The 26,214-nt window shown below is 37.9% G+C and overlaps 1 protein-coding gene across 1 annotated transcript in view; it reads left to right on the top strand.

Annotated features, from left to right (window-relative positions):
• Positions 1-5,005: 5,005 nt before the first annotated feature.
• Positions 5,006-26,214, top strand: part of LOC309508778 (NACHT, LRR and PYD domains-containing protein 3-like) — a gene marked incomplete at its 3' end in the record, with an annotated part of 30,634 nt that continues 9,425 nt past the window's right edge. Inside the window, exons 1-3 of the mRNA XM_082183248.1 lie at positions 5,006-5,254; positions 6,885-7,058; positions 16,338-16,508. Of these exons, the coding sequence (XP_082039374.1) occupies positions 5,022-5,254; positions 6,885-7,058; positions 16,338-16,508 (578 nt within the window). The 5' untranslated portion in view covers positions 5,006-5,021. The remainder of the gene's footprint in view (positions 5,255-6,884; positions 7,059-16,337; positions 16,509-26,214) is intronic.

Genomic DNA, 26,214 nt, shown 5'->3' on the forward strand with positions numbered 1-26,214 from the left:
ATATTATGGTGTTTTGTATTTTGTATTTATGATATTCATAATAGACATTGTCTTCACCTGATGCAAGAGAGACATATCTATGAGTGTTCCAATTTCATGGCTTGGAATCAGATAAATAGCATTTTATTGAAAGAGATGCTTATATTATTTGAAACACCCAACTTTTGTGGTCATTTTAAATGGATTGTAGTCCTTTTTGTTGGTACCTGGGCGTTGTGGAATTGCAGGTAATGTGCAGCAGTGCTGCTGTGGCCTTACATGTATATTCAGAGCTCAAAAAAATACCCTATTCTATATTCTGACCTCAAACCCATTATAACCTCCTCCAAAATGACTCCTCCAAAAATGACCAACAGATGGTATCAAAATAATACAATTAAAGGGGTCATATGACGGTTCTAAAAAGAACATTATTTGGTGTATTTGGTTTAATGCAATGTGTTTATGCGGTTTTAGGTTAAAAAACAAACATACTCATTATTCTACACATACTGTACATTATTGTTGCTTCTCTATGCCCCGCCTTTCTGAAATGCGTTGATTTTTACAAAGCTCATCGTTCTGAAAAGCGCGGCTTGCTCTGATTGGCCAGCTAGCCAGTACATTGTGATTGGCCCAATAATCTTAAAGGGGTGGTATAATGCTCTTTTCACAAGATGTAAAATAAATCTTTGATGTCCCCAGTGTGTGTATGTTAAGTTTTAGCTCAAAATACCCCACAGATATTTTATCCTTTTACCTCACACAGACATGCACTGAAAATGTCAATGTTTATGTTCAAACCAGAGTCAGACAATAATGGAGAGACTCAAGAAGTGACAACATGTTGAATGCAACAGTACATTTCTGAATGGCTAGTTGATGAATTTAGGTAGCTTGTGTTATCTTCTATTCATTGATTAGCATTTTTTAAGGACTTCGTCTTCAACATTAAACACTAACTAAAGTTAAAAAAGTGAAATCATAATCAACCACCCCTTCAAGCGTGTGACGGAAATGTCTCGCCCCTTACCATATTTGGAACATCAGCTCCAGAAGCAATAAAGGCATGTGATCATGTCAGAACTACCTTATCAATTCGAGCCCGATTCTGATCCGGAAAATGCAGATGTCCAAGATGAGCGATCATCTTTGCATGGCGGCGCTGGCGGCAACAATAATACAGCGAGAACAAAAGTTACGCCTTCTTTCTTTGCGTATACATTTATTTATGAAACTCTGCCCCCACTCTCTGACCTAGATTTGTTGGGGCGTGTTTGAAAGAAGAGTTTTAGGAAGGTGTGGCTGAGCCTTTATAACTTTTATAAAGAATATCTCTTAAGGTTTTACACTTTGAGCTTTGTAACTCTGCAGATCTTATACTTGCACTAACAGCTACATAACACACTAAAGAAAAAGGAAAACAAGAAATGGCATCATATGACCTTTAAACTTTATGAAATTAATCCTGTTGTTGATAGAAAACATTGTTTCTACTCTGATAATCACTGGGACCAAATCATCTGCACATATTGCCAAATAGGCACAAGGTTTTGTTATCAGTTGAAGATCCTCCTTTATGCCTCTTATGACAGAGTCCACTATCTTTAAAGCAGATTTTAAAGGAATGTGATGCTTTTAACTCTTCTAGGACTCTGTTTTTATTCTGTTGATTCGTATTAATAGATTTTTTATTTTTATTAAGTGAGGCTGAATTAGTTTAAAAACTTTTGTAAATTTAGTTTAGTTTATTTCTCTTTTTATATTTTGCTACTTTTATTCTCACCATTAAAATAGCTCTGACAACTGACATGATGTTAAATTATAAGAAATCAATCAATAATATATTATTTTAATATAATATTTACAATATATAAAAAGCTTTCTCAAGCTAACACAAAGTTTGTCTTTTTTTATAGTTTTTGTTTTTAGTATTATTACAGTGGTGGCCTTGAGCAGTTGATTTATTAATAAGTGCATTTACTTATTATCTGTTTTAGGAGGGTGACAGTGAATTATTAAGGTAATATAAAACAAATCCACCAATATCACAGTGTCTGATTCTTGATTCTCTTCATGATGTTTAAAGACCCACTCCGATGAAAATCATGTTTTTCTAGGTGTTAACATGTTCTTGTGGCATTTTTCTTATGCTAGAGGACATATCTTGAGAAAAATAAGCTCAAAGTTGTATTTCTGAGTATTTCTGCATTCAAATGGCTGTGAATCAGTAGCAGACGCTAAAATGCCGGCTAAAATAGACTGGAGTTGTGACGTAGTAACTCCACTGGGCGGGGCCCGCCCGGTCGGTCAGGTTCTGAGGAGGAGTAGAGAAGACGATGGCGGATCAATACCTATGTGCGGTAGCGGGTTGCAATGCTAAGAGGAGAGATATTGGTATTAGCTTTCATGCTTTACCAAAACATGTTGCTGTGAGAGATGAATGGATTACGTTCCAGGGTTCCAGACTGCGACCATTTTTTGAGAATGTGCGAGTTAAAATTTTATGTGGTCGCATTTGTGCGAGTGCATGGTCATGTACTACTCAGTTAAATTCACGCATGAATTTTCCTGCATTGAACTTGTTTTAGCGCCCGCCAAAGTGATTTTTTGTCCCGCCAAAGTCTTATTTGATCGGTGAGTAATGTAGATGAACTTCTGCGCTTGTGACAGGACATGTTTATAACTGAAAGAACGAGCAGAGAGAGAGACCCGGACGCGCGCGCGCGCGCACTCTCTGTCTTCGGAGCCAGGCGAAAATGTAAACAAGACCTCACCGTCTCCAAACTAAGCGCTGTCTTGCTCTCTCTCCCTCACACATATTAATCAAAATAAATCGACACGGCGGTAAAAGGTCGGAAGACCAAAGTTTCATGTGGAGCATTCTGAGATTTTTTTTTCTTTTTCTGAATTGCCGCTGGGTGTGAATTGTGCTAAAAAAGTTGCCTTATCTTCTCTGAAAAGCGTTCCGGACATTCAGCTGACATAAAACAACACTTTAATTAAACGAAAAAAACTATCCAGTGATGAAATGTTTTCTGTGTTGACAGAAAGAAAGAAAGACAGAAAGAGGCTGTTGCTGCCTATGTATCTCGCTTCAGCCAACGGCTCCGCCCACAACGCAGAGGCGAATTGCTAATGAGCTACTGCCGCTCTGCTGAAGCGAAGTCCCAGAAAACGGAACAGGTTTTGTGATTTTGGCTAAAAACGGCATAATCATCATTTAAAGACCACTGAGAATGTTTAAAAATAAATCAAAATATGATCGGAGTGGGACTTTAAGGTCAATCCCACCACAAAGATCAGCAGTAACAAAACCCGCCTGTAAGAAGAATGACCAATCTATGAATCAACTACAAGACTTTAATGAAAGCAGGGATGCTGGTGTTAGGTAAAGCAAACAAACAGGTAAACAAATGCAACATTTTACTCTATATATTTAACTTATGTAATACCATGTTATTTAAATTTTACAGCCATGAAGTCCTCAACACATTTAGATCAAATCTGATGAAGAAGTTTAAGTGTCTGAATGAGGGAACAGCAAAGCAGGGAAACCCAACACTCCTGAATGAGATCTACACAGAGCTCTACATCACAGAGGGTGACAGTGGAGAGATCTGTAATGAACATGAGGTGAGACAGATTGAGACACAATCCAGGAGATCAGCAACAGAGGACAAACCCATCAAATGCAATGACATCTTTAAACCTTTACCTGGACAAAACAAACCCATCACAACTGTGCTGACAAAGGGAGTCGCTGGCATTGGAAAAACAGTCTCTGTGCAGAAGTTCATCCTAGACTGGGCTGAAGGCAAAGAGAATCAGGACGTCCAGCTCATATTTCCACTACCTTTCAGAGAGATCAATCTGATGAAGGGTGAAACATTCAGCCTTTCAGATCTTCTTCATGTGTTTTTTCCTGAAACAAAAGAAATGGAAATATCCAGTGACAAATATAAAGTGTTGTTCATCTTTGATGGTCTGGATGAGTGTCGTCTTCCCTTACATTTTCAAAGGAATGAGACTCTACGAGATGTAAACAAAAAGAAATCAGTGGACGTACTGCTGACGAACCTCATTGCGGGGAATCTGCTTCCCTCTGCTCTGATCTGGATCACCTCTAGACCAGCAGCAGCCGATCTCGTCCCCTCTGAGTGTGTCCATCGAGTGACAGAGGTACGAGGCTTCAATGAGCCACAGAAGGAGGAATACTTCAGGAAGAGAATCAGTGATCAGAGTCTGGCCAATACAATCATCTCACACCTGAAGTCATCAAGGAGCCTCTACATCATGTGCCACATCCCAGTGTTCTGCTGGATCTCAGCCACTGTTCTAGAGAAGATGTTGAGTGAAGCAGAGAGTGGAGAGATTCCCAAGACTCTAACTCAAATGTACACACACTTCCTGATCCTTCAGTCCAACATAAAACATGAGAAGAACTATAAGAAGAACCTGACAGATGAAGACATGATCCTCAAACTGGGGAAAGTGGCTTTTCAGCAGCTTGTGAAAGGCAATGTGATCTTCTATGAGAAAGACCTGAGAGAGTGTGGCATTGATGTGACAGAAGCATCAGTGTACTCAGGATTGTGCACTCTGATCTTCAGAGAGGAGTCAGGCCTGTATCAGGGCGAAAGTCTTCTGCTTTGTTCACCTGAGTGTTCAGGAACATCTAGCAGCTCTATATGTGCATCTCTGCTTCACAAACAACAACAGAAATGTATTTGACATAGTCTCTATAGTGTTGTCTATGTTTAAGAACTGGTCTAAACTCGATTTACCAGAATATGTTTCATTTTCTGAGCTCCATGAGAGAGCCGTGAATGAGGCTCTACAGAGTAAAAATGGGCATCTGGACCTTTTCCTGCGCTTCCTTCTGGGTTTGTCAGTGGAGTCTCATCAGATTCTCCTTCAGAGACTAATGACACTGAGAAGAAGAAGGTCTGACAGCAATGAGAAAACAGTTGAGTACATCAAGAAGAAGATCAGGACCATTGACTCTCCAGAGAAATCCATCAATCTGTTCCACTGTCTGAATGAACTGGGTGACCACTGACCAGTCACTAGTGGAGGAAATACAAAAGTATCTGAAATCTGGAACAATAAGTGAAGCCAGACTCTCTTCATCTCAGTGGTCAGCTGTAGTTTTTGTGTTGTTGACATCAGAGAAGAGTCTGGAGAAGTTTGATATTGATACATTTGTTGGAGAAAACAATAAAGCTGAAAAACTGAAGGTTCTTCAGAAGCTGCTGCCCTTGATTAAAGTTCAGTAAGTATCAGTGAAAACTATCACTTTACTGTTAAAACAAAAGAAAATCAAAAGATCATAAATCTAAGAAACATACGAACATTTATTGTATCAGTAATAGGAGCAATATGGCAGCATACTTGTTTTTATTTCTGATTTTTTTAAATTTGAATTTATCTATTTTATTGATGGGAATAATGACGGGGAGATGTGATTGGGAAACAATACAAGCTGACTCAAACTTGTGTTAAAGCACCTGACAGCCAATGTCTTCAACATGAGGATTCATTTAAAATAAACAAGTTTAATGTTACAAATGAATTAGTACTTAAACCATTTATATGGATTTGATCCACGTTAAAAGTTAATTCTTTATTGTTGCAAATTTGACAATGAAACTTGACTACTTAGTTGGTATACTGTCCATGTCCAGAAAGGTAATAAAAACATCATCAAAGTAGTCCATTTGACATCAGTGGGTTAGTTAGAAGTTTGACCACACACATGACCAGCGTCGGCCAATAGTGAGCTTACGTGTGACGTATAACACAGAAGCGCTACGCTGTTACACTACGACGTGAACTAACTCGAGGCCCAGAGAGAAGGAAATTAATAGTGGAATAAAGTGGGGTTTGTTGTTTTTTTTGCACAAAAAGTATTTTCGATGCTTCAAAAACTTCTAACTAACCCACTGATGTCACATGGACTACTTTGATTATGTTTTTATTACCTTTCTGGACATGGACAGTATACCGTACATACATTTTCAATGGAGGGACAGAAAGCTCTCGGACTAAATCTAAAATATCTTAAACTGTGTTCCGAAGATGAACGGAGGTCTTACGGGCTTGGAATGACATGCGGGTGAGGGGTGAGTCATTAATGACATCATTTTCCTTTTTGGGTGAACTAATCCTTTAACATTTTAAGTATTACATTTTAAACAGACAAACAAAGCCCAACTCTTATAATAGAGGTAAACAACATCAACTGGATAGAGCCAAAGACTGGACTAAAAAGGCAAAGGTCAAAATCTATAAATATGACATCATAATATGACATAATAAAGCACAAATGTTATTTTTAAAAAAAGGCTATCATGGTTGAGATATCAGTTGATGGTTGTAAAATTCTTGTCATGGGAATAATTTTTCTTAATTATATGCTAGACAAAGAGAGTGATTTATCACTGATCCAGTTTTATAAAGTCGTTTTCCTGGCAACAACGGACAAAAAATGTAATATTCATATAGCATGTTTATTGGTTATTCACCTGCAAGGGAGGCCAAGAATTCTAGCCCAAGAATGCGGTCTTACATTTAGAGCAAAGCGTGGAGTTAGTTGGTTTAATTTTATGTTGTATATGTCGTGTCTGTTCAGAATCTTGTTCTTTTGCACACTGAGAGTTTGTTATCCTGAGTCCACACCATGTCCCATTTGTCTTTTATTCACACTTAACTCTCTCCAATTGTAATCTGTGACACCATTACCTCAAGGTTCCTGAGTAATTTTGAGACAATGCCATCCATTGGTGACCAAGTGCAGTGTTTTCTTTACTCAATCTACAAATTGTCTATTTTTTCTCAATTTTCTATTGCTTTTTGTTTTCAGTTCATAGTGTTTACCAAGTATGATTTTCATCTCTCTACAGTTTGAGTGATTGTGGAGTCACAGAGAAAGATTGTGCTGCTCTGACTTCAGTTCTGATATCAAACCCCTCACAACTGAGAGAACTGGATCTGAATAATAGAAACCTACGAGATCCGGGTGTGAAGCTTCTCTCTGTTGTACTGGAGGATCCTGACTGTAAACTGGAGAAACTCTGGTAAGATCATCTACAGTATATCATAGTCAGACATGTTAATGTCTTCTGTAAGACTAAATCAGGGTTCCACAAATCTGGCACTGGAGGGCCACTGCCTTACTGAGTTACTTACCTTACTAAACTCAGCAGGACAGCGGCACTTCAAAACCGGATTTGAGGAACCCTGGACTAAATTCTTTGATGTAAATTTTAGGACTACCCCGCAGAAAAAAAATTTCTTTCTCCGTATTTTTGTCGTCTTTTCTTTTTTGTATTCTTAATTTAAGATAAATTTAGCACAATAACTTAAAATGTTAAGTCTTGTATACTGAAAAATTGCTTATGTATCTTGATTTAAGAATTTTTAGATATTAGATATTCAGACTACGTCTGGATCGGATTCAGAAGTTCAAGTCCAACAACACCCCCAAAGCTTCACAGTCCTATACCTCGTCCTGCGTCGACATTTCATCAAGTAACATTAGGCAGTTTTCTGCAAGTCTGCTGACATACGTGACCCGTTCTGGCAAAATGAGTCGCAATGAGCAAATGTTCATGACTGAGCTACACCTGTTTGACTTTAATTGTCAAAGTCAATTTTGAACGTTTAAACGTTTTCTGAAGGTTCCAAAACAAAATCATCTACCAACCATACCTTAAAATCTCTGGTAATAACACCAAATTTTTTATTTTTCCCCCATGGTACCACAATTGTTTGATTAACATTAATGAAAAAGACTATATATTCAGACCTACTGTACTGCACAGGTCTAATATAATGTTACACATCAGATGTTTTTCCCCAACAGTTAACCAAACGTTCACTTAACACATAGCAGATTATGTTTGCTTGAATACTCACCAAGACAGATATTTTGAAACACTGTAATTCTGTGTAGGTATAAGAGTATATCGGGATCACGCGCTGTCTGAGGCGTCTTTGAGGCACGCTTCGGATGTGTCAGTCAGTGTGGGTAAAATCATTTAGTTTAAATCAGTATGAGTTTGAAAATCACATTTCATTGGTTCTAGAGGTGGGAATTGGCAAAAATTTGACAATCCGATAGTATTGTGATATTTGGGCCACGATTCGATATTATTGTGATTCTTAACATATTGCGATACAGCAAGTATTGCGTTTCGATTCTGCGATATATTGCGATTCATGTCCCCCATATTATTCAAAGGCATTACAAAAAATGTGGATAATAAGACTGCTCAACTCACTTCAAATGTCACATCTACACATTTACTGAAGTGCAACTTAGGAGGGAAGTGCAAAAACTTTGTCCTTGAACATTCAGGACACAGGACCTTATTACAGAACGTAATTATATGAACGCGTCACCACCGCATTAGCACCAAAAACATGGATATTTTATTTTAGAGAATAATTACACAACCTATTCGATATTCTATAATTCATTAATTAAATAAACTAATCGAATATTCAAAAATCATGACTCATCCCTGCATGTAATCTCTTGTTTTTTCCCCTCAAATCTTCAGTCACGTCTCGATTTTCTAAGGGGATTATAAACGTTTCTTCCTTGGTTTGCTTTTAATTAGGCCTATTATATTCAGATTCTTTACTGTGGTAAAGTAGAAAAACGTTGTTGGACAGATAGCCTACATTTTTACTTGCACGTCAGATTCATTTTAACACAGTTTTTGTTTGTTATTAGACATGCAAGGCGCGTCAAGTTTATTTGTAAAGCGCGTTTCACACGCGCGGGTGATTTTTAGTCTCGCTCTCTCTGGAAACGCAATTTAGGTCACAAATAGGTCAAAAATGAAAGTCATATTGACGTCAAAGTGTCGATGTCAAGATTTTGACCTCTGCTGATGTCATTTTGCCAAACAAAAAGGTGAAATGCATGGCCGTACACTTATTACACGCTTCACTTAAAACGAACCAGATTTACTTTATTTAATTTCCGGTTTAAAGAAATCATATTTTGTATTTTAAAGACACCATGATGGTGGTTAGCGTTTGCTTTAGTTGCGCTCTTGACGCTTGACTTTTTAATATAAAAATGTCTCTGGCTGCTATAATTGTGAGTTTATGAAGCACAATTGTTGTAGCAAAAAAAGCCATGAGAAAATGAGATCAGGTGATGTTGGCTGTTTATTGATGATGATGACGATATCATCATGTAATTGCCTGAATCCCTGATCTTATTCTGGGTCTAATGTTTTGATCATATTGGACTTGTGGTTTTAATATTGTTTTATAATAGAAGCCATTTAATTTTACAGCATGAGAGTAATGTTGTTTATCAAATAATGTAAAGGATTTTAAAAGCATTTAAAGCATTAAACTTTTTCCTCTACATTATTACTTAGCCATCAGTGTATGACTCTCAACAATGGTGACAGTCAATGAAATGCTTCATGCTGCAGTGCATGCTGGGTACCACCAATCAAAACTCACCCTTATCTCCCAGCATGCATTGCGGCTTTAACAAATTATGCAGCTGGATTTTTTATAGCTTGTTTTATGCTCAGAGTTGATCTGATTATCTGGATATTTAGTTTGAATGTCACCATTGTTGAGATTCATATGCTGTTTCTTGATGTCTGTGTGCGTCTAAGTAATGCCATAGATGAAAGGTTTTTGTGCACTAAATACTAGTTTTTAAAAACCAAGTATATTATTTGATAAACAACACTGCTAGACATGACTTCTTTTGCCATTAATGATTATGAATAAAACAGTTTTATATAATCATAGCATTAGACATTGAATAAGATCAGGGATTCAGGCAATTACATGATGATATCGTCATCATCATCAATAAACAGCCAACATCACCTGATCTCATTTTCTCATGGCTTTTTTTGCTACAACAATTGTGCTTTATAAACACACAATTATAGCAGCCAGAGACATTTTTATATTAAAGGTCCCATATTATGCAACATTCACTTTTGCATGCTGTTTGGACATAAATGTGTGTTGGCAGTGTGTGTACAGAACCACCCAATAGTGATAAAAATCCACTCACTCCTTTTTTATTAATCCCCATAAATCATCAGCAGTGTCTCCCAACGACCTGTTTTCAGAATGCTGTTTTAGTGACGTCACTACAGCACAGGCCCCGCCCACGAGTGTTGACAGACACTGCCGTTTGAACATAGACCCGCCCTGATCGAGTTCACAGCTGCTGCACTGACGAGAATGTCTCCCAAGCGTTGTAAGTGTTGTGTGGCTGGATGTATTAATCCACATAGCTCTCTCTCTATTTACTCCCGAAATCTGAGGCAGCCGCTGAAGACGAGGTGGAATTATTTAGTTTTTTAAAGAAAATGCTCCCTCAACTCTACTGAAATTTGTTTATGTACTTGCGCACTTCTTATAACTTACTGTGTTTACTCAGCTCTTACGGTGATTTTCTGAAGTAAAACTGACGCTTCATCTTTTGTGTTATGTACAATAAACTTTATTAAACTCATCAGTATATGTTTGATCATCATTCGGACCTGGTCCGAAACAGCAGACTTGTAGGCTATTAATAGTGGATACATACAAGCAGATGACAAATACGTTATAACCGTAATACCTGTTCCATCTCTATACAGCACTCTGACTCTGTAGGCATTATTGTCCGACTCCGGGTCGAAATGAACACCGTTACTGAGAGTTTCTGATATTATTATCATCATTCCGTGAGATGAAATTGTCCTGAGACTGAGCGCGAGCTCATGAAGCTCCGCCCCCTGTGTTGTGCAGCAGCAGCTTATTTGCATTTAAAGGGCACACACTAAAACAGTGTGTTTTTCTGAGCCCCAAAAAATGACAATTTAAACATGCTGTAAAAAATGATCTGTTGGGTATTTTGAGCTAAAACTTCACATACACACTCTGGGGACATCAGAGACTTATTTTACATCTTGTCAAAAGGGGCATAATAGGGGACCTTTAAAAAGTCAAGCGTCAAGAGCCCAACTAAAGCAAACGCTAACCACCATCATGGTGACTTTAAAATGCAAAATATGATTTCATTAAACCGGAAATTAAATAAAGTAAATCTGGTTAGTTTTAAATGAAGTGTGTAATAAGTGTACGGCCATGGATTTCACCTTTTTGTTTGGCAAAATGACATCAGCAGAGGTCAAAATCTTGACATCAAATTGACATCGACACTTTGACGTCAATATGACTTTCATTTTTGACCTATTTCGTGACGTCATTTTGACATCAATGTTGATGTCATATTGATGTTAAATTGACTTCAAGGTGCCCGCTGGGTTGTGGAAGATTAAATTCGCTTTTCATACCTTATACAACAAGTAGCCTAGAAAACATGAAGATATCAGAAAATAGATTGATGGTCTCTGACTCTTTCCTCCTCGTGTCCCACATCCCTCTCAAAGCGCAGAACTGTAGGCTTCATGTGGAATCACGCGTCTTTGTGTGGAAGTAGGCTATTAAACGAAAGTTTTTTGTTGTTTTTTTAATAGATTTAACTTTATATTATTTAAGTTTCCAATATTTACTGATATTTATTTCAATGCTTTACAGGCTTTGTGTTGCTTCTTTGACGGAATTGCTCAAATTAACACTTTTTTGCTCGAACAAACCATAGACTGTAAAAAATATGGACAAAGCGTCTGTGACGTCACCCATAGACTTTCTGAAGAACGGGTTTGGAGCCGTTTATGGGGGGTATGGGCGGCGCCATCTTGGAAAATCTCGGGAAATCCTAACCCCGCCCACCTTCTGGCCAATCCATATATGGGTAAAAGGGCGGGCTTTGTGTGAGACTGGAACGATGTCATTTCCGCGTGAAGAAAGCAACATAAACAGCAATGGATGACATACAGCAGATCTTGTTCTTGCTTCCCAGCGTGTTTGTCACAAGAAGCCAAGCGCCGACATTAGGCGTTTCTCGATAGCAAGTACACAAAGTTCGGATTGCCAAGTTAATTGCCAAGTCCGACTCAGGAGAATGACTCCCGAGGACGCGAGTCCGGTTTATGGGATCAAATTCCCGCCAAATATATAGCGGTCACGTATAAAAAAATAATAAGCGTGAATCAAAAATTTTAAAACACATGTAAAAATATATTGCACAAACTGAAAAAAAAGAATGCAAAATGATCAGAATAGCAAACAACGTGGTCATGGATCAAAATATAATAAGCGTGAATCAAGAAATAACAAGCATGAATAAAAACTTTAAACACATTAAAAGTTATTTTGCAGAAAACTTAAACTTATGGTCATGCTTTCTTAAAAAGTATGTTTTCCTTGGTTTTATTACTGTGTACTTTGTGCTTTCTTGCATTTTCTGCTCATATTTTACTCTTTTGTACGCTTGTGCTGTTTTTCTCTTCGCTCTTCTTTCTATGTTCTGCGCTTGCTTTCCCAAATGTTGCAGTTCGAGTTTCATGTAAATTAGGGCAGGCTTAAGCGTCACCATTGGTCCACTAGTTCTAGATTGACAGCTACTCCTCTAGCCAATCAATCGAAGAGGGGAGTTGACGTCACACCAATGCGACTCGTGGCTACTGATGCTTATGTAGGAGTACAAGCTGTTTTTGTTTGTACAATTTCTTCAATGCCATTATAATATACTAAAATGTTATTTTTCTAATACTTTTATATACTGTTCAATTTCTTATTTGTGCTTTGTTATGTGCATTTATTAAATTAATTATTTTCGCTTGGCATACCAGCGTGATTACGTCACCACACACTTCAGTGGGTGGTGCGCGCCCGTGATGCACTTCATTCTGAGTAAATATAACAACAAAGAAGCACTGCTGCGCTCTCTTTTATTTCATTTTTCTTTAATCCTTACTCTTTTTCAGGAGTGCTGCACTTACTTATACAGGGGAAGACGGCAGTTCAATTTAACTTTACAAAGACTTTCAAGCAGTAAAGCTATCTGAACTCTGGACATAAATAATTAAATTCATCTTTTTTGAGATACATGAGAATGTTAATGTGCACACTGGTAATTGGTGTTAAACAATATTACTTGGCTCATGATGTCAATATGCTAAGGCTGCTGTAAGTAAAACATCCTGCAGTTATGAAACGCTGATTGTCACACATGTCTTTGTCCTCAGTAAGACGAATCATTTGATGTAAATTTTAGGACTAAAATTAGCTTGTAAAATTTTCTGTAAACACTGAATCTCAGCACAGAAATCACAGGTGTACACAAATGTCTAATCTCATGATCTGGTACCAGTGTTCACTTTTACATTTAAAAAAAAATCCTTTACATTTGATCAATATTTCATTATATTCAATAATTTTAGTCTGTTTCACTCTGACTACAATGACATTCCTGTTCCCCCATGTTATTCAACAGTGTTTTCCCCAATGATGTTCCTGTATAATAATTCAGTGGTTCTCAGCCCTGATCCTGGAGTTTCACCAGCACTGCACAGTTTTAGATGTCTCTCTAATCAAACACAGCTGACTCAACTCATCAGCTCGTTAGTAAAGACTCCAAGATCTCAGGTGTGTTTGTCAGACAAGAGAGACATCCAAAATGTGCAGTGATGGGGTTCTCCTGGGTGGTTTCTCAGATCTAAGAACAGACTTGTGTTCTTGTGGAGAAAGAATGAAAGAATGTACGTGCCCGAATGAATAGTTCAGTATTATGTATGATTTTGATGCACAGAAGCAGGAAACGTAAATCATGTGTCTATCTCGTTAATCTAAATCTGGAGCGCCCAAAACTGTTCCTGGAGATCTACCTATCAGCAGAGTTCAGATCCAACACACTAAACCAGCTCATTAAGCTCTTCAGGAGCACTTCAGAATGACAGTGAGTGGTGTTTGTTACAGCAGTGTTTCCCACTGTTTCTGTGTCCTGTTGCATGAAGCCAGTTTCAGTTGCTCCCCTTGTAAATTTGAGATTATTTTGAGCAAACTCTATTTTTTCGGGCTCGAGAAGGTGGATTGGTTTTTAGCGGGTTCGATCACCATGGTAACTTGCGCTGCAGGATGACCTTGAATAAAATGAATGTATTCTGTGTTCGAGATCACAAACCAAAACTGGACCAATCAGCTGTGAGTAAAGTGACATGTATCTGATGCAATAAAGCCACTCCCCCTGTATCTCTCACTCCAAATTAAAGCAGTTTAGAGTGAAAGAATTTTATGTTTATATTAAATGAATTGTAATTATTTATAATTCATATAGTATATTCATATAATTGAAGAGTTCAGATGCAAAAGCCTCTAAGTGCCATCTGAAATTTTCTTCTAGAATGATCATTTTTATCAAGCTTGTATATTTAAGTTCAGTAATTTCACTTAAATGACAATTAATAGGTCATTTTCATTGCCATTTAAGTGAAATTACTGAACTTAAATATACGAGCTTGATAAAAATGATCATTCTAGAAGAAAATTTCAGATGGCACTTAGAGGCTTTTGCATCTGAACTCTTCAATTATTCTCTTAATTTAAAATTAACCCTAAAAGGGGCGATGTATCCTGAGATAAGCAGGGAAAGTGTTGGTTTAATTTCTCAGTTTTCATGTTGAAAGGGTGTTTGTTGTGAATATTTAGATCTGGTGACTTCATTCATACATTCTCTGTTTAGCTCATGGACAGCATTTAAAAACAACATGACCTGTAGTGGGAAATCTACTCGCCTTCAGTGATACATTTCACATATTTACAATATTTGAGGAGACTTGCATGTTTGAAGAGTTGTTGTTAAGTGTTAGCTTATTATGTTTATGTTGAAATTTTATGGATTTAATTTTTCCATTTTCCATAATCTGCCTGTAAATGTTTGTATCTCCCAGGATACGTTTCCCCTTTGGGAGTTTAAATTAATTGGAAAAAAAGAATGCTTGTTTGGCAATGCGTGTTACAAGATTTTAATACGAATTTTAAAACATTTATTCTCTCATAACTTTAACTAAACATTCTTTGTAAAATTCGGTTGAACAATAAGTAAATGCCTATTTATGAATATATTAGCCTACTGTATCAAATTTAAAATGCAAATTTCTAGGGCCTATAAATTATCAATATGACCAACACTTTGCTGAGAAACATCGTGTACACAATCTTCTTCATACCTTCTGTCCTCTGATTAATTGTTTATATATATATATATTTTTTTTTTTTCAAGTAAGGTCCCTTTGCTCAGAAAATCTTGAATTATTTTTATAAAGTAAATGTAAGAAACATTTACTAGACTGAAGCAACTGGGGTTTGATTATTAATACATTTAATTTTTTATGTTAAAAATTGCATATATGATCCATAAAAGCTGTTTGTGTGTGTGTGTGTGTGTGTGTGTGTGTGTGTGTGTGTGTGTGTGTGTGTGTGTGTGTGTGTGTAATATGATACTCAACAAAAAAACGATACAAACTTGTATATGCATGTATGTGTGTTTTTTGTTTTTTTGTTTTTTTTTTGAGTATCATATTTATACATCGCTTTTATGGCTCATATGCAATTCAGTGCAAATCAATGATAATTAAGAGATGGAAAATGTTCCCCAAAAGCCTGTTGCGTCATATTTGACGTTTATATTAGCATGAAAAAATGTCAGAAGAATTACATTTTTAACATTAACAAATGGTGAATGAATATCAATAAACCCAGTTGCTTCAGTCCAGTAAATGTTTCTTACATTAATTTATAATAATCATGAATTATTAATAAATCATTTCTCAGCAAAAAATACTTTTTTTTTATTTTTATTTTTTTTATAAACTATCAATCAGAGGACAGAATGCATGAAGTAGATTGTGTGCAAGAGCAAAACAGAGAGGCAGAAGGTAGCATTAGGAAGACAGAAACAATCACTGCATATCCAGTAAAACCTCATGTTATGTTCACTGTCAGCAACAGTGTTGTCATAATTATCAGTTTAGGTTTGACCATATTGGTTTCACTTTATTTTAATGGTCCCTTGAACACATTCTGTTGACTATCAGTACAGTTGCACATGTCTACTAACTCCCATTGGAGTGTTAATAGATTTATTAGTAGACTGGTAGGGTTAGGGTTAGAATAAGTTGGCATGTAGTTGCAAAGTTACTTATAGTCAGTAGTTAACCTACCATACTCTTGTGTGCTTTCATCTTCACGATGAGTCTGTCACAGAGAAGAGGTGTAGTTGTGTTTGAGCTCATTTAGAACGGTTGGATTTATGAAGAACATGTGTTGAAAGCTTTTTGAATTTTTAAATTTTTTTATGACTGATAAATCTCCAATTGAAATTTAGACATATGTATAGTCTGTGTAGAATTGTGGCTTGTACGTGTTGATCTGAACTGAGAGAGTGAAGAGTGTGTCATTGTTCTCTACAGGTTGAGGGATTGTGGAGTCACAGATGAAGGTTGTTCTGCTCTGGCTTCAGCTCTGAGATCAAACCCCTCACACCTGAGATATCTGAATCTGTCTGTGAATAAACTAGGAGAATCAGTTCATCTGCTCTCTGCTGTACTGGAGGATCCTCACTGTAAACTGGAGACACTGGGGTAAGTTTGTCTCTCTGATTGTCACACATGTCTTTGTCCTCAGTAAGAATTTTAGGACTAAAATTAGCTTGTAAAATGTTCTGTAAACACTAAATCTCAGCACAGAAATCACAGGTGTACACAAATGTCTAATCTCATGATCTGGTATTAGTGTTCATTTTTACATTCTTTTTAAAATATATCCTTTAAATTTTTTCAGTATTTCATTATATTCATTATGTTCAATAATTTTAGTCTGTTTCACTCTGACTACAATGACAACTCTTTTCCCCCACGTTTACTCAACAGTGTTTTCCCTAATGATGTTTCTGTGTAATAATAGTGTTTCCCAACCCTGATCCTATAGTTCCCCCGGCACTGCACAGTCCTTAATCGTTGAAGTTTCTGCTTTGAACGGCTCTTTCCGTGGCTACAAAAATACAATTCTTCAAAGTAGCTTTTCAAACACTACTAATGTACTAATATGAAAGATAATTAGCAAAAGAAATGTAATAACTTCATGCTGATCTTCATTATCTTATATGCAGGGAAAACACCTGAACTTCTGCGGAGCAGTAATGAATAAAGTAACATGGTCAGCGCCGCGCTGGTGAGATTAGTTTGCTCTGTCCATTCGGTTTCGCTAGCAAACACGTCCTCCCTGCGATGTCGAGTCGGTCACACAGCTCGGTCCATTGAGCCGCACCGATGATGTCAGCACGGCACGAGCTCTGTAACACCGCTCCGTTTCGTCCCACTGTTGGTGTGTTTGGCTTCCCATACAACTCGTTACAACTAACAGACATTGCTTAAAAGAGTTTGTGAGACGCGCCAAATTAAACAGAAGTGCGGACACACAACTTCCTTTTCAAGGGAAATTAGCCATCATCAACTACCGAAATCTCTTCTTATTTCAGTAATGCGTATGAATGAATTTCACCAAGGTTGATCAATGTTTTTTGTTTCACTAGTGTTGAGGCTTTTCAATAATTGTTGCCTAACGGCCCTTCATACTGGAGATCTCATATTTGTCTCCTCGAAAGTTTAGAAGAAATCTCAGCAACATCACACACTGTGCTCAGATTTCTCTCTGTAGAATTGGGATCGCTCACATTTGTCTCTTTTGAAGTTTAGAAGTGATCTCAACAACATCACACACTGTGCTCAGAGTTTTTCCCTGAACTAAAGACCCTGGTGGTCTCATATTTGTCTCCTCCAAAGTTTCAGACAAGAATGAACATTGATCTAGTTCATTTGTACAGTATGGTGCACTGGCAGAATAGTTTTGTATAATTAGTGTAGAAATATGTGAAATGCTTATAAATCATTAAATGTTTAAGTTTTATAGGCCCCATTATTACACATTTTTCAAGTGTCCAGACATATATTGTTATCCATTTAATATGAAGAGACAATTTTATTAGTCTTTTTCATTATAATATATATTATAACATTTCTAAAGACACTTATTTACTGTTGTGGTAATAAACACTTATGTGTTAAACTGCAAGCATGAAGTTTAAGGCAACGCAAATAATAGAAATAAGTGATACACATGAAAATGGTCTTGATATAAAAGCTTCAGGTCAGGGGCATTCAGTCCGTATACTGTACGCTGTGAATGCTCTGCAGACCCAAGCCATTTAAGAGAATGAGTTTGTGAACTCGCAAATTAATATTAGCACTATAAATATGACTATAAATTTCCTTGTCGTTTGAGGTGTAAAATAAAGCTTACATAATAAAATTATGTTAATACTTTACGTATGTTACTGTCTGTCATTTATTTATTTGCCATCCGACTATTTTATTCTGAATTAGTGCCAGTTATAAATTAAATAAAATTTATTAAAAAAAAATTATTATTACATTATTAGCTAACTGTGTGATTTGTATATGTACATTTCTGAAATACATAACTTGCACACAGTCACCTCTGATAACAGATCACTCTAAATTGTAATGTAGAGTTGCATTTTCTGTAAAGCTGCTTTGAAACAATATGTATTGTGAAAAGCGCTATACAAATAAATGTGAAATTAATTGAAAAGTTATGGAGGGTTTTGGGTAAGTGTATCCACAACGTTGTTGCCTACGTTCTGTTATTATTTATCATCATCATTGTTTCGCGTTCTACGGAAGCATATGGGTAGCAATATTCAATTTGAAATGTAATATGTAAAATGGCAATGCATTTCTGTATTTAAATTTATGTTTTCCATTACATTTGTGCAACGTTTGGTACAAAATTCAAATTCAATTATATTATTTACATTTGCCATTTCATACACTAGTTTTAATATGTAAATTGAATACATATATTTTAACATATTTTAAGTTTGCAGTGGCTTCATAAATTAATAAAAAATATAAAAAAACTAAGTACACCTGATGCACATTTCTTTGTTCTTCATTTTCTAGAACTAGTTTAAGAACCTTGCTGTATTTATATGTAATTAATTAAGAGGAAGTACACCGCCATCTTATTCTGACGAAAGTGACTTGAACGCACTGCCGTAAACACGACTTCCCAGGAGGACTTATGATGACGTCACCGGGGGGCCAACTTCACACAGTGATTGACAGGGAGGGGGCGGGGCCAACTTCACACAGTGATTGACAGGGAGGGAGGGGGCAGGGCCAACTTCACACAGTGATTGACAGGAAGGGGGCGGGGCCAACTTCACACAGTGATTGACAGGGAGGGGGTGGGGCCAACTTCACACAGTGATTGACAGGGTGGGAGGGGGCGGGGTCAATTTCACACAGTGGTTGACAGGGTGGGAGGGGGCGGGGCCAACTTCACACAGTGATTGACAGGGTGGGAGGGGGCGGGGCCAACTTCACACAGTGATTGGTGGGAGGGGACGGGGCCAACTTCACACAAGGCTTGTTCGACTTCATGCAGCTCTGCGCAGACCGATCGGCGGCTGACTTGAAGCAGTGCATGCCGGTTAGAAATTTTGTCCGACTTGATACAGCGCCAACGCCACGTGACTGTGACGTATGCCATCAAAGTGCTTGCTTCCACTCAACAGCAAATATGACCTGAATAAAATAAAATGGCTTAATTTTAAAATGTTCTGTATACACGCATAAAAAAATAAATAAAAAAAAACTTGCGGTGACCACATGCTATTAATCCATCAAATTTAGGTTTAAAATCATGTGATTTAAAATGTTGTAAAATTAACTATTTTGCATGTATGTAGAGAGAAACTAGGATAACTTAAGATTCACATTTATGTAAATAATTATTCATTGATAATTACTTATTACTATTTATCAGTACTACTACTACACAGGTTAGGCAAGGCAAGTTTATTTATATAGCACATTTCATACACAATGGCAATTCAAAGTGCTTTACATAGAAGAAATTAAAATAATAAAAAGAAATAAGAATAATTAAAACAGTTTAGAAAAATAAAATACAGTACAAACAGTCGGACGAACAGTGGCACAGTGCTCATTCAGTAAATGCATAGTTAAACAGATGTGTTTTGAGTCTGGATTTGAATGTGACTACAGTAGGAGCACATCTGATCTCCTCTGGAAGCTGGTTCCAGCTGCGGCTGGCATAATAGCTAAAAGCAGACTCGCCATGCTTAGAGTGAACCCTTGTTATTTCAAGCTGATATGATCCTAATGATCTGAGTGATCTGTTGGGTTTATATTCAGTGAGCATATCTGCAATGTATTGAGGTCCTGGGCCATTGAATGATTTATATACCAGTAATAATACTTTAAAATCAATCCTAAGTTTAACTGGGAGCCAGTGTAAAGACCTGAGGACTGGTGTGATATGTTCATATTTTCTGGTTCTGCTCAGAATCCTGGCGGCAGCGTTCTGTATGAGCTGCAACTGTCTTATGGTCTTTTTGGGAAGGCCAGTGAGGAGTCCATTACAATAATCCACCCTGCTGGTGATGAAAGCATGCACAAGTTTCTCTAAGTCTTGTCTGGAAACAAAGCATCTAATTCTTGCAATATTTTTCAGATGATAGTATGCTGATTTAGTTATTGCTTTGACATGACTACTGAAACTAAGCTCTGACTCTAGTGTCACACCAAGATTCCTGACTTGATTTTTGGTTGTTTGACCCCTAGAGTGAAGGTATGCGTTCACCTTGAGAACTTCATCTTTGTTTCCAAACGCAATTACTTCAGTTTTGTCTTTGTTTAACTGAAGAAAGTTTTGACACATCCAACTGTTGACTTCATCAATGCATTGGCACAGAGAGTCAATGGGGCTATAATCGTTGGGCGATAGGGCTAAGTAGAGCTGTGTGTCGTCTGCATAGCTGTGGTAAGCAATTTGGTTCTTTCTCATTATTTGGCTCATTGGGAGCATATACAGGTTGAACAGGAGTGGCGCAAGAATTGAGCCTTGAGGTACTCCGCATGTCATGGATGTCCACTCAGACTTATGGTCTCCTATACTCACATAATAACCTCTCCCATCTAAGTATGACCTGAACCATTTTAGGACTATCCCAGAAAGCCCCACCCAGTTTTCCAGCCTGTCCAGAAGTATGTTGTGATCGACAGTGTCAAATGCAGCACTGAGGTCGAGTAGTACCAGCACTGATAATTTGCCTGAGTCAGTATTTAAGCGAATATCATTTATTATCTTTATGAGCGCTGTCTCTGTGCTGTGATGCGGTCGGAAACCAGATTGAAAATTGTCAAAGTATCCATTCGAGCATAAGAATTTGTTCAGCTGATTGAAGACAACTTTTTCAATGATCTTACCTATGAAAGGAAGATTTGAGATTGGTCTATAGTTGCTTAATATGGTCTTATCCAGATTGCTCTTTTTCAGGAGGGGCTTGACAACTGCAGTTTTTAGGGAGTTTGGAAAACTCCCAGAGAGAAGTGAGGCATTTACCACTTCTAGAAGATCTGCTTCTAAACTGTTTAACACACTTTTGAAAAACGATGTGGGAAGTGTGTCAAGAGCGCAGGTTGATGTTTTAAGGTGCTGTACGGTTTCTTCCAAAATTTTGCCATCAATTTCTTTGAAATCAGACATAGTAACTACTTTCTCAGGTGGTTTGATCTGTCTGACCCCAGCGCAAGTCAAGGATGTGCTGATCACCTTTCTGATATTATTGATTTTCTCAGAGAAGAAAGAAGCAAACTCACGGCACTTGCTGTCTGAGAGCATTTCACTGGGAATCTGGCTTGGGGGGTTTGTCAGTCTCTCTACAGTAGCAAAAAGAGTGCGTGTGTTGTTTAAATTACTGTTTATAATATTTGAGAAGAAAGTCTGTCTAGCTTTGCCTAGTTCCATATTGAAAGCATGAAGGCTGTCTTTGTAGATGTTAAAATGGACTACAAGTTTTGTCTTCCGCCACATGCGCTCTGCTTTTCTGCATTGTCTTTTCATATTTTGCACTGCTGTTGAGTTTCTCCAAGGTGCTTTTTGTCTGCCACTCTTCTTCCTGACTTTCACAGGAGCAATATCATCAATTACACCTTTAACTTTTGAGTTAAAAAAATCAAGGAGAAAATCAACAGAGTCTGCAGATATGCTTGGTGTTAAAGATATAGCCTTCATAAATAGGACACTAGTGTTCTCATTTAAGCATCTCTTCTTGACAGACACAGATCTAGCTTCAGTGGCAGGAGAGATCAATATATCAAAGAAAATACAGAAATGATCAGACAGTGCTACATCCTTAATAACAATCGATGAAATGTTTAGACCCTTACTGATAAGTAAATCTAGAGTGTGTCCATGATTGTGTGTGGGTCCATGTACATGCTGAGTCAGATCAAAAGTTTTTAAAACAGTTTTGATTTCTTTTGCCATATTGTTTTCTGCATTATCTATATGGATGTTAAAATCTCCAGCAATGGCAAAACAGTCAAACTCTGAGGTAATTGTTGATAACAGTTCTGTAAAGTCCTCAGCAAAGGCTGGAGAGTATTTTGGAGGCCTGTAAATAATGAAAAGTAAAATGCGTGGAGCACCTTTTAACACAATACCCAGATATTCGAAAGACAAGTAATTCCCAAATGATATTTGCTTACATTGATAGATATCTTTAAAAAGAGCAGCTAGACCCCCACCTCTCTTAACAGCTCTGCAGACACTCATAAAAGTAAAGTTAGGAGGGGCTGCTTCATTGAGGATTGTTGCACTGAAGCTGTCTTCTAGCCAGGTTTCATTTAGAAGCATAAAATCCAGGTTGTTTGTGGTTATTAAGTCGTTGACTAGAAGTGATTTATTTTTAAGTGAGCGAATGTTTAAAAGAGCTAACTTAACAGACTTACTTTTCCCCACAGCAATATTAGTTTGACGTGTAATAGGCACCAGATTAGTTGGCTTTGCTGTACGGCTATTGAAGGCCTTAGACTTTCTATCATGTAATAGAACAGCAATAGAGAAAGATACAGGCACACTGGGTTCCCGCTTGTTTTGTAAACATTTGAGAAAGTTACTGTTATCAAAACGGGGACCCGACACATATCACTGAGAGCTGGTATCAGTTGTTTTTGGTTCACCTCGAGCAGAAGGAGGAGGGTGTGGGCCCTGGCGTTGTGGCAGAGGCCGAAGAGCTCTCACAGGAGGGATAGGGCGAGCTGGGCCTGCAGGCTTTGGTGGTAGTGGTGCCTGTCTTTTTTTAGTTGGTATCTGGGGGCTTGCAGCAAAAGAGTGGGATAGTCTGGTTCCAGCATGCACCAGTTCTTCCATTTTCTGTGAGAAGCACAGTAATGGCGTTGCAGGGGAGAGGGAGAAAGTATCTGGTGAAAGGGGCTGTTGCTCTGGTGTTATAGGAGGCTGTAATATGCTGTCCTGGCTTCCCTGGCTGTTTTCCAGGAAGTCGTCCTTGGGTGCTGAATCTTCAAGCAGTTCTGATATGGCTGTCTGCGGTGAGCTCTGTGTGCAGGGCTCAGCTGAGATTGTGTCCGTGAGCAGAGGTTGTTGTGGCGGAGTGGTGTTATCATGTCCATTTTGCTGCTGAAGTGAAGTCCCGTGGTCATTCATACTGTGTCCAGGTGTGTGTGTGCCATTCAGATTGAGTGGATTGGCACAAACCGCAGAAGGATGATTTAGGGAGAAGTAGATATTGTCCTTTAACACTCTTGAACCAAGTTTGTTTGGGTGATGGCCATCCCGATGAAACAGTTGTCGTTGACTCCAGAAAAGATTGAAATTGTCAATGAAGTTCACTGCTTTTATATTGCAGGTTTTTTGCAGCCATGTATTTAGCCCAAGCAACCGTGAAAACCTGTTTGTTCCTCTTGCTGGTAGTGGTCCACTGATGAATGTTTGAACTTTCAGTCTTTTAAGTGTTTCAAAAAGTTTATTGAAATCCTTCTTAAGGAGTTCTGACTGCTCTTTATGAATATCATTCTTCCCCACATGTATGATGAGTCGATTAGCAGTCTTATGTTTCATCAGAATGTTCTGAAGTTCCCTGTTTATATCAGAAGTTGTTGCTTGTGGAAGGCAGCATGTAGTTGTATCCCTGCTGCTAATGTTTCTGATTATGGAGTCCCCCACTATCAGAGTCCTGGGCTCGGCTGCGCTCTGAGCTGAGTGCCGCTGTCTGCTCGACCTTGAGCGCCAGTTAGCATCAGTGTTAGCTACTGGCCTATTCAGTCTGTGTTCGATCACATTCATCACATTTGTGGATTTCTCATTTACATTCATTAGTACTTCAAATCTGTTCTCAAGATGTATAGGCAGTGGTAGCAGACTAGTGTTTGCAATCCTTGTCAGAGCTGTATCTGGGGTAGAGGATGCTACTGCGGTAATATGTAATGCTCGTGACAATCTGATGTCTCGAGTGCCTTTGGGTTTAGCTCCCTGTTTGTGCCATCGATTAGTAAGTCGATCGGCTTGTTTCTCTACCTGTCGAGGAGTACTAGTTTCATGGGACTCACCGGTATGCTGAGGGTGTCCATGACGAAGCTCTGTTGTGTGCTCCTGCTGGTTTGGTGGTCCCGTAAATAACTTTGTTTCTAGAACTGCAATCCTTTGTAAAAGTCTGTGGCAGTTAGTGCAGCAAGTAGATTCCAGAAGAGGCATTTTCTCTTATCCTTGTAGGCAGTTGTGTTTTCCTTTCCCGGTATGTAAGCTGGTCGGGTAAAAGAATTCTCAGTTTTTGTAGTAATCCAAACTTTGTCGTATGAGCACTGTGCTGATTTGCTGAAGTTAAAATTAGGTGATAAAAGGAAATAAAATAAAGGAAATAAAATATAGAAAAAATAGGAGATAAAATGTAAAAGCGATAGAGCAAAACGCGGAGCAGTAAGCAAGAGCGTCCGAACAGTAGCTGAGCAGGAAGTCAATTTTAGAACATCATCTCAATACAATATTGAGCATACTAATACCCTCAAAATTAATGGGTTAAAATTTTGTTTCAAAAAACCTTCTTTGTGGAATTTTATTCCTAATTTAATTTTTGACCGACTTGGGGGTCTTTCTTTTTTACTAATGTGTGATTATAAAATTGACAAATTGCCAGTGAAACTTTCTGCCTTTCATGCTCAAGCTTTATTGGCTTGGAAACTGATCTACAAACACAACTTCTCTCCGCACCGTTTTCTTATTTGGAATAATCGTTGTATTTTGTATAAACACAAGTATTTTTTTAAAAGCTGGTTTGAAAAGGGTATTGTTTTAGTTTGTCATTTGTTTAACTCTCAAGGATACCTTATGACTTCACACAGTGATTGACAGGGAGGGAGGGGAGGGGGCGGGGCCAACTTCACACAGTCATTGACAGGGAGGGAGGGAGGGAGGGGGCGGGGCCAACTTCACGTAGTGATTGACAGGGTGGAATGCATTTTCAATTTGCACATTGAATTTTGCTTCATTCATTGCGGGACAGGTTGTCTACAGGTTGAGGGATTGTGGAGTCACAGATGAAGGTTGTTCTGCTCTGGCTTCAGCTCTGAGATCAAACCCCTCACACCTGAGACATCTGGATCTGTCTGGGAATAATAAACTAGGAGATTCAGTTCATCTGCTCTCTGCTGTACTGGAGGATCCTCACTGTAGACTGGACACACTGTGGTAAGATTGTCTCTCTGATAAACACATATATTTTGTCCTTGGTAAATATATTATGTATTAGTTATTTAATAGTTTTTAACTTTTTTACTCAGTGATGACCAACTTTGCTTGTTAAACTCTAGCTTGTTTTCGGGTCTGGGGCCCGTTCTTCGTACGTTGCTTAGAACATCCGAGATCAAATGAGACATCCAAGATGATATCATCGTGGTAATCATGATCTGGCTAATTAGGTTCTTGGAACACACCTGCCAGTTATGATTAGTATCGCTGGATTGAGTTAGTGAGATAATTGCGCGTTCGTGCGCTGGGTTAAAAGGGGATATGTATCGATAGTAGAAACATTGATCAGCAACGCTGCTATTGGCTGTTCAGCGTGGCCAAAGAGCGCGCTCAGTTTTTCTCCTCAGCAGAGCAAGAACTAATAGTCCAAGTTTATTCGGAATTTTAATGTTTAATTAAAACGCCAGGGAACACATCAAAGTCTGCAAAAGCCAGGAGAGAGGGCTGGCAAAAAGTAGCAGACAATTTAAATCCGTTAGAAGTGGCCATGTTAGATGTTTTTATCACTTATAAGCCTATATTTTTGTATTTTAATAATTGCATAATTACTTTGTTCATTGTAATGTCAGAGTCACCACACTAGAACATGGGAACAAACAAAAGTGAAGTACAAAAATATTCTACATAATGGTA

This window comes from Leuciscus leuciscus (assembly GCF_965113295.1).
Source record: "Leuciscus leuciscus genome assembly, chromosome: 11".
Taxonomy (NCBI): domain Eukaryota; kingdom Metazoa; phylum Chordata; class Actinopteri; order Cypriniformes; family Leuciscidae; genus Leuciscus; species Leuciscus leuciscus.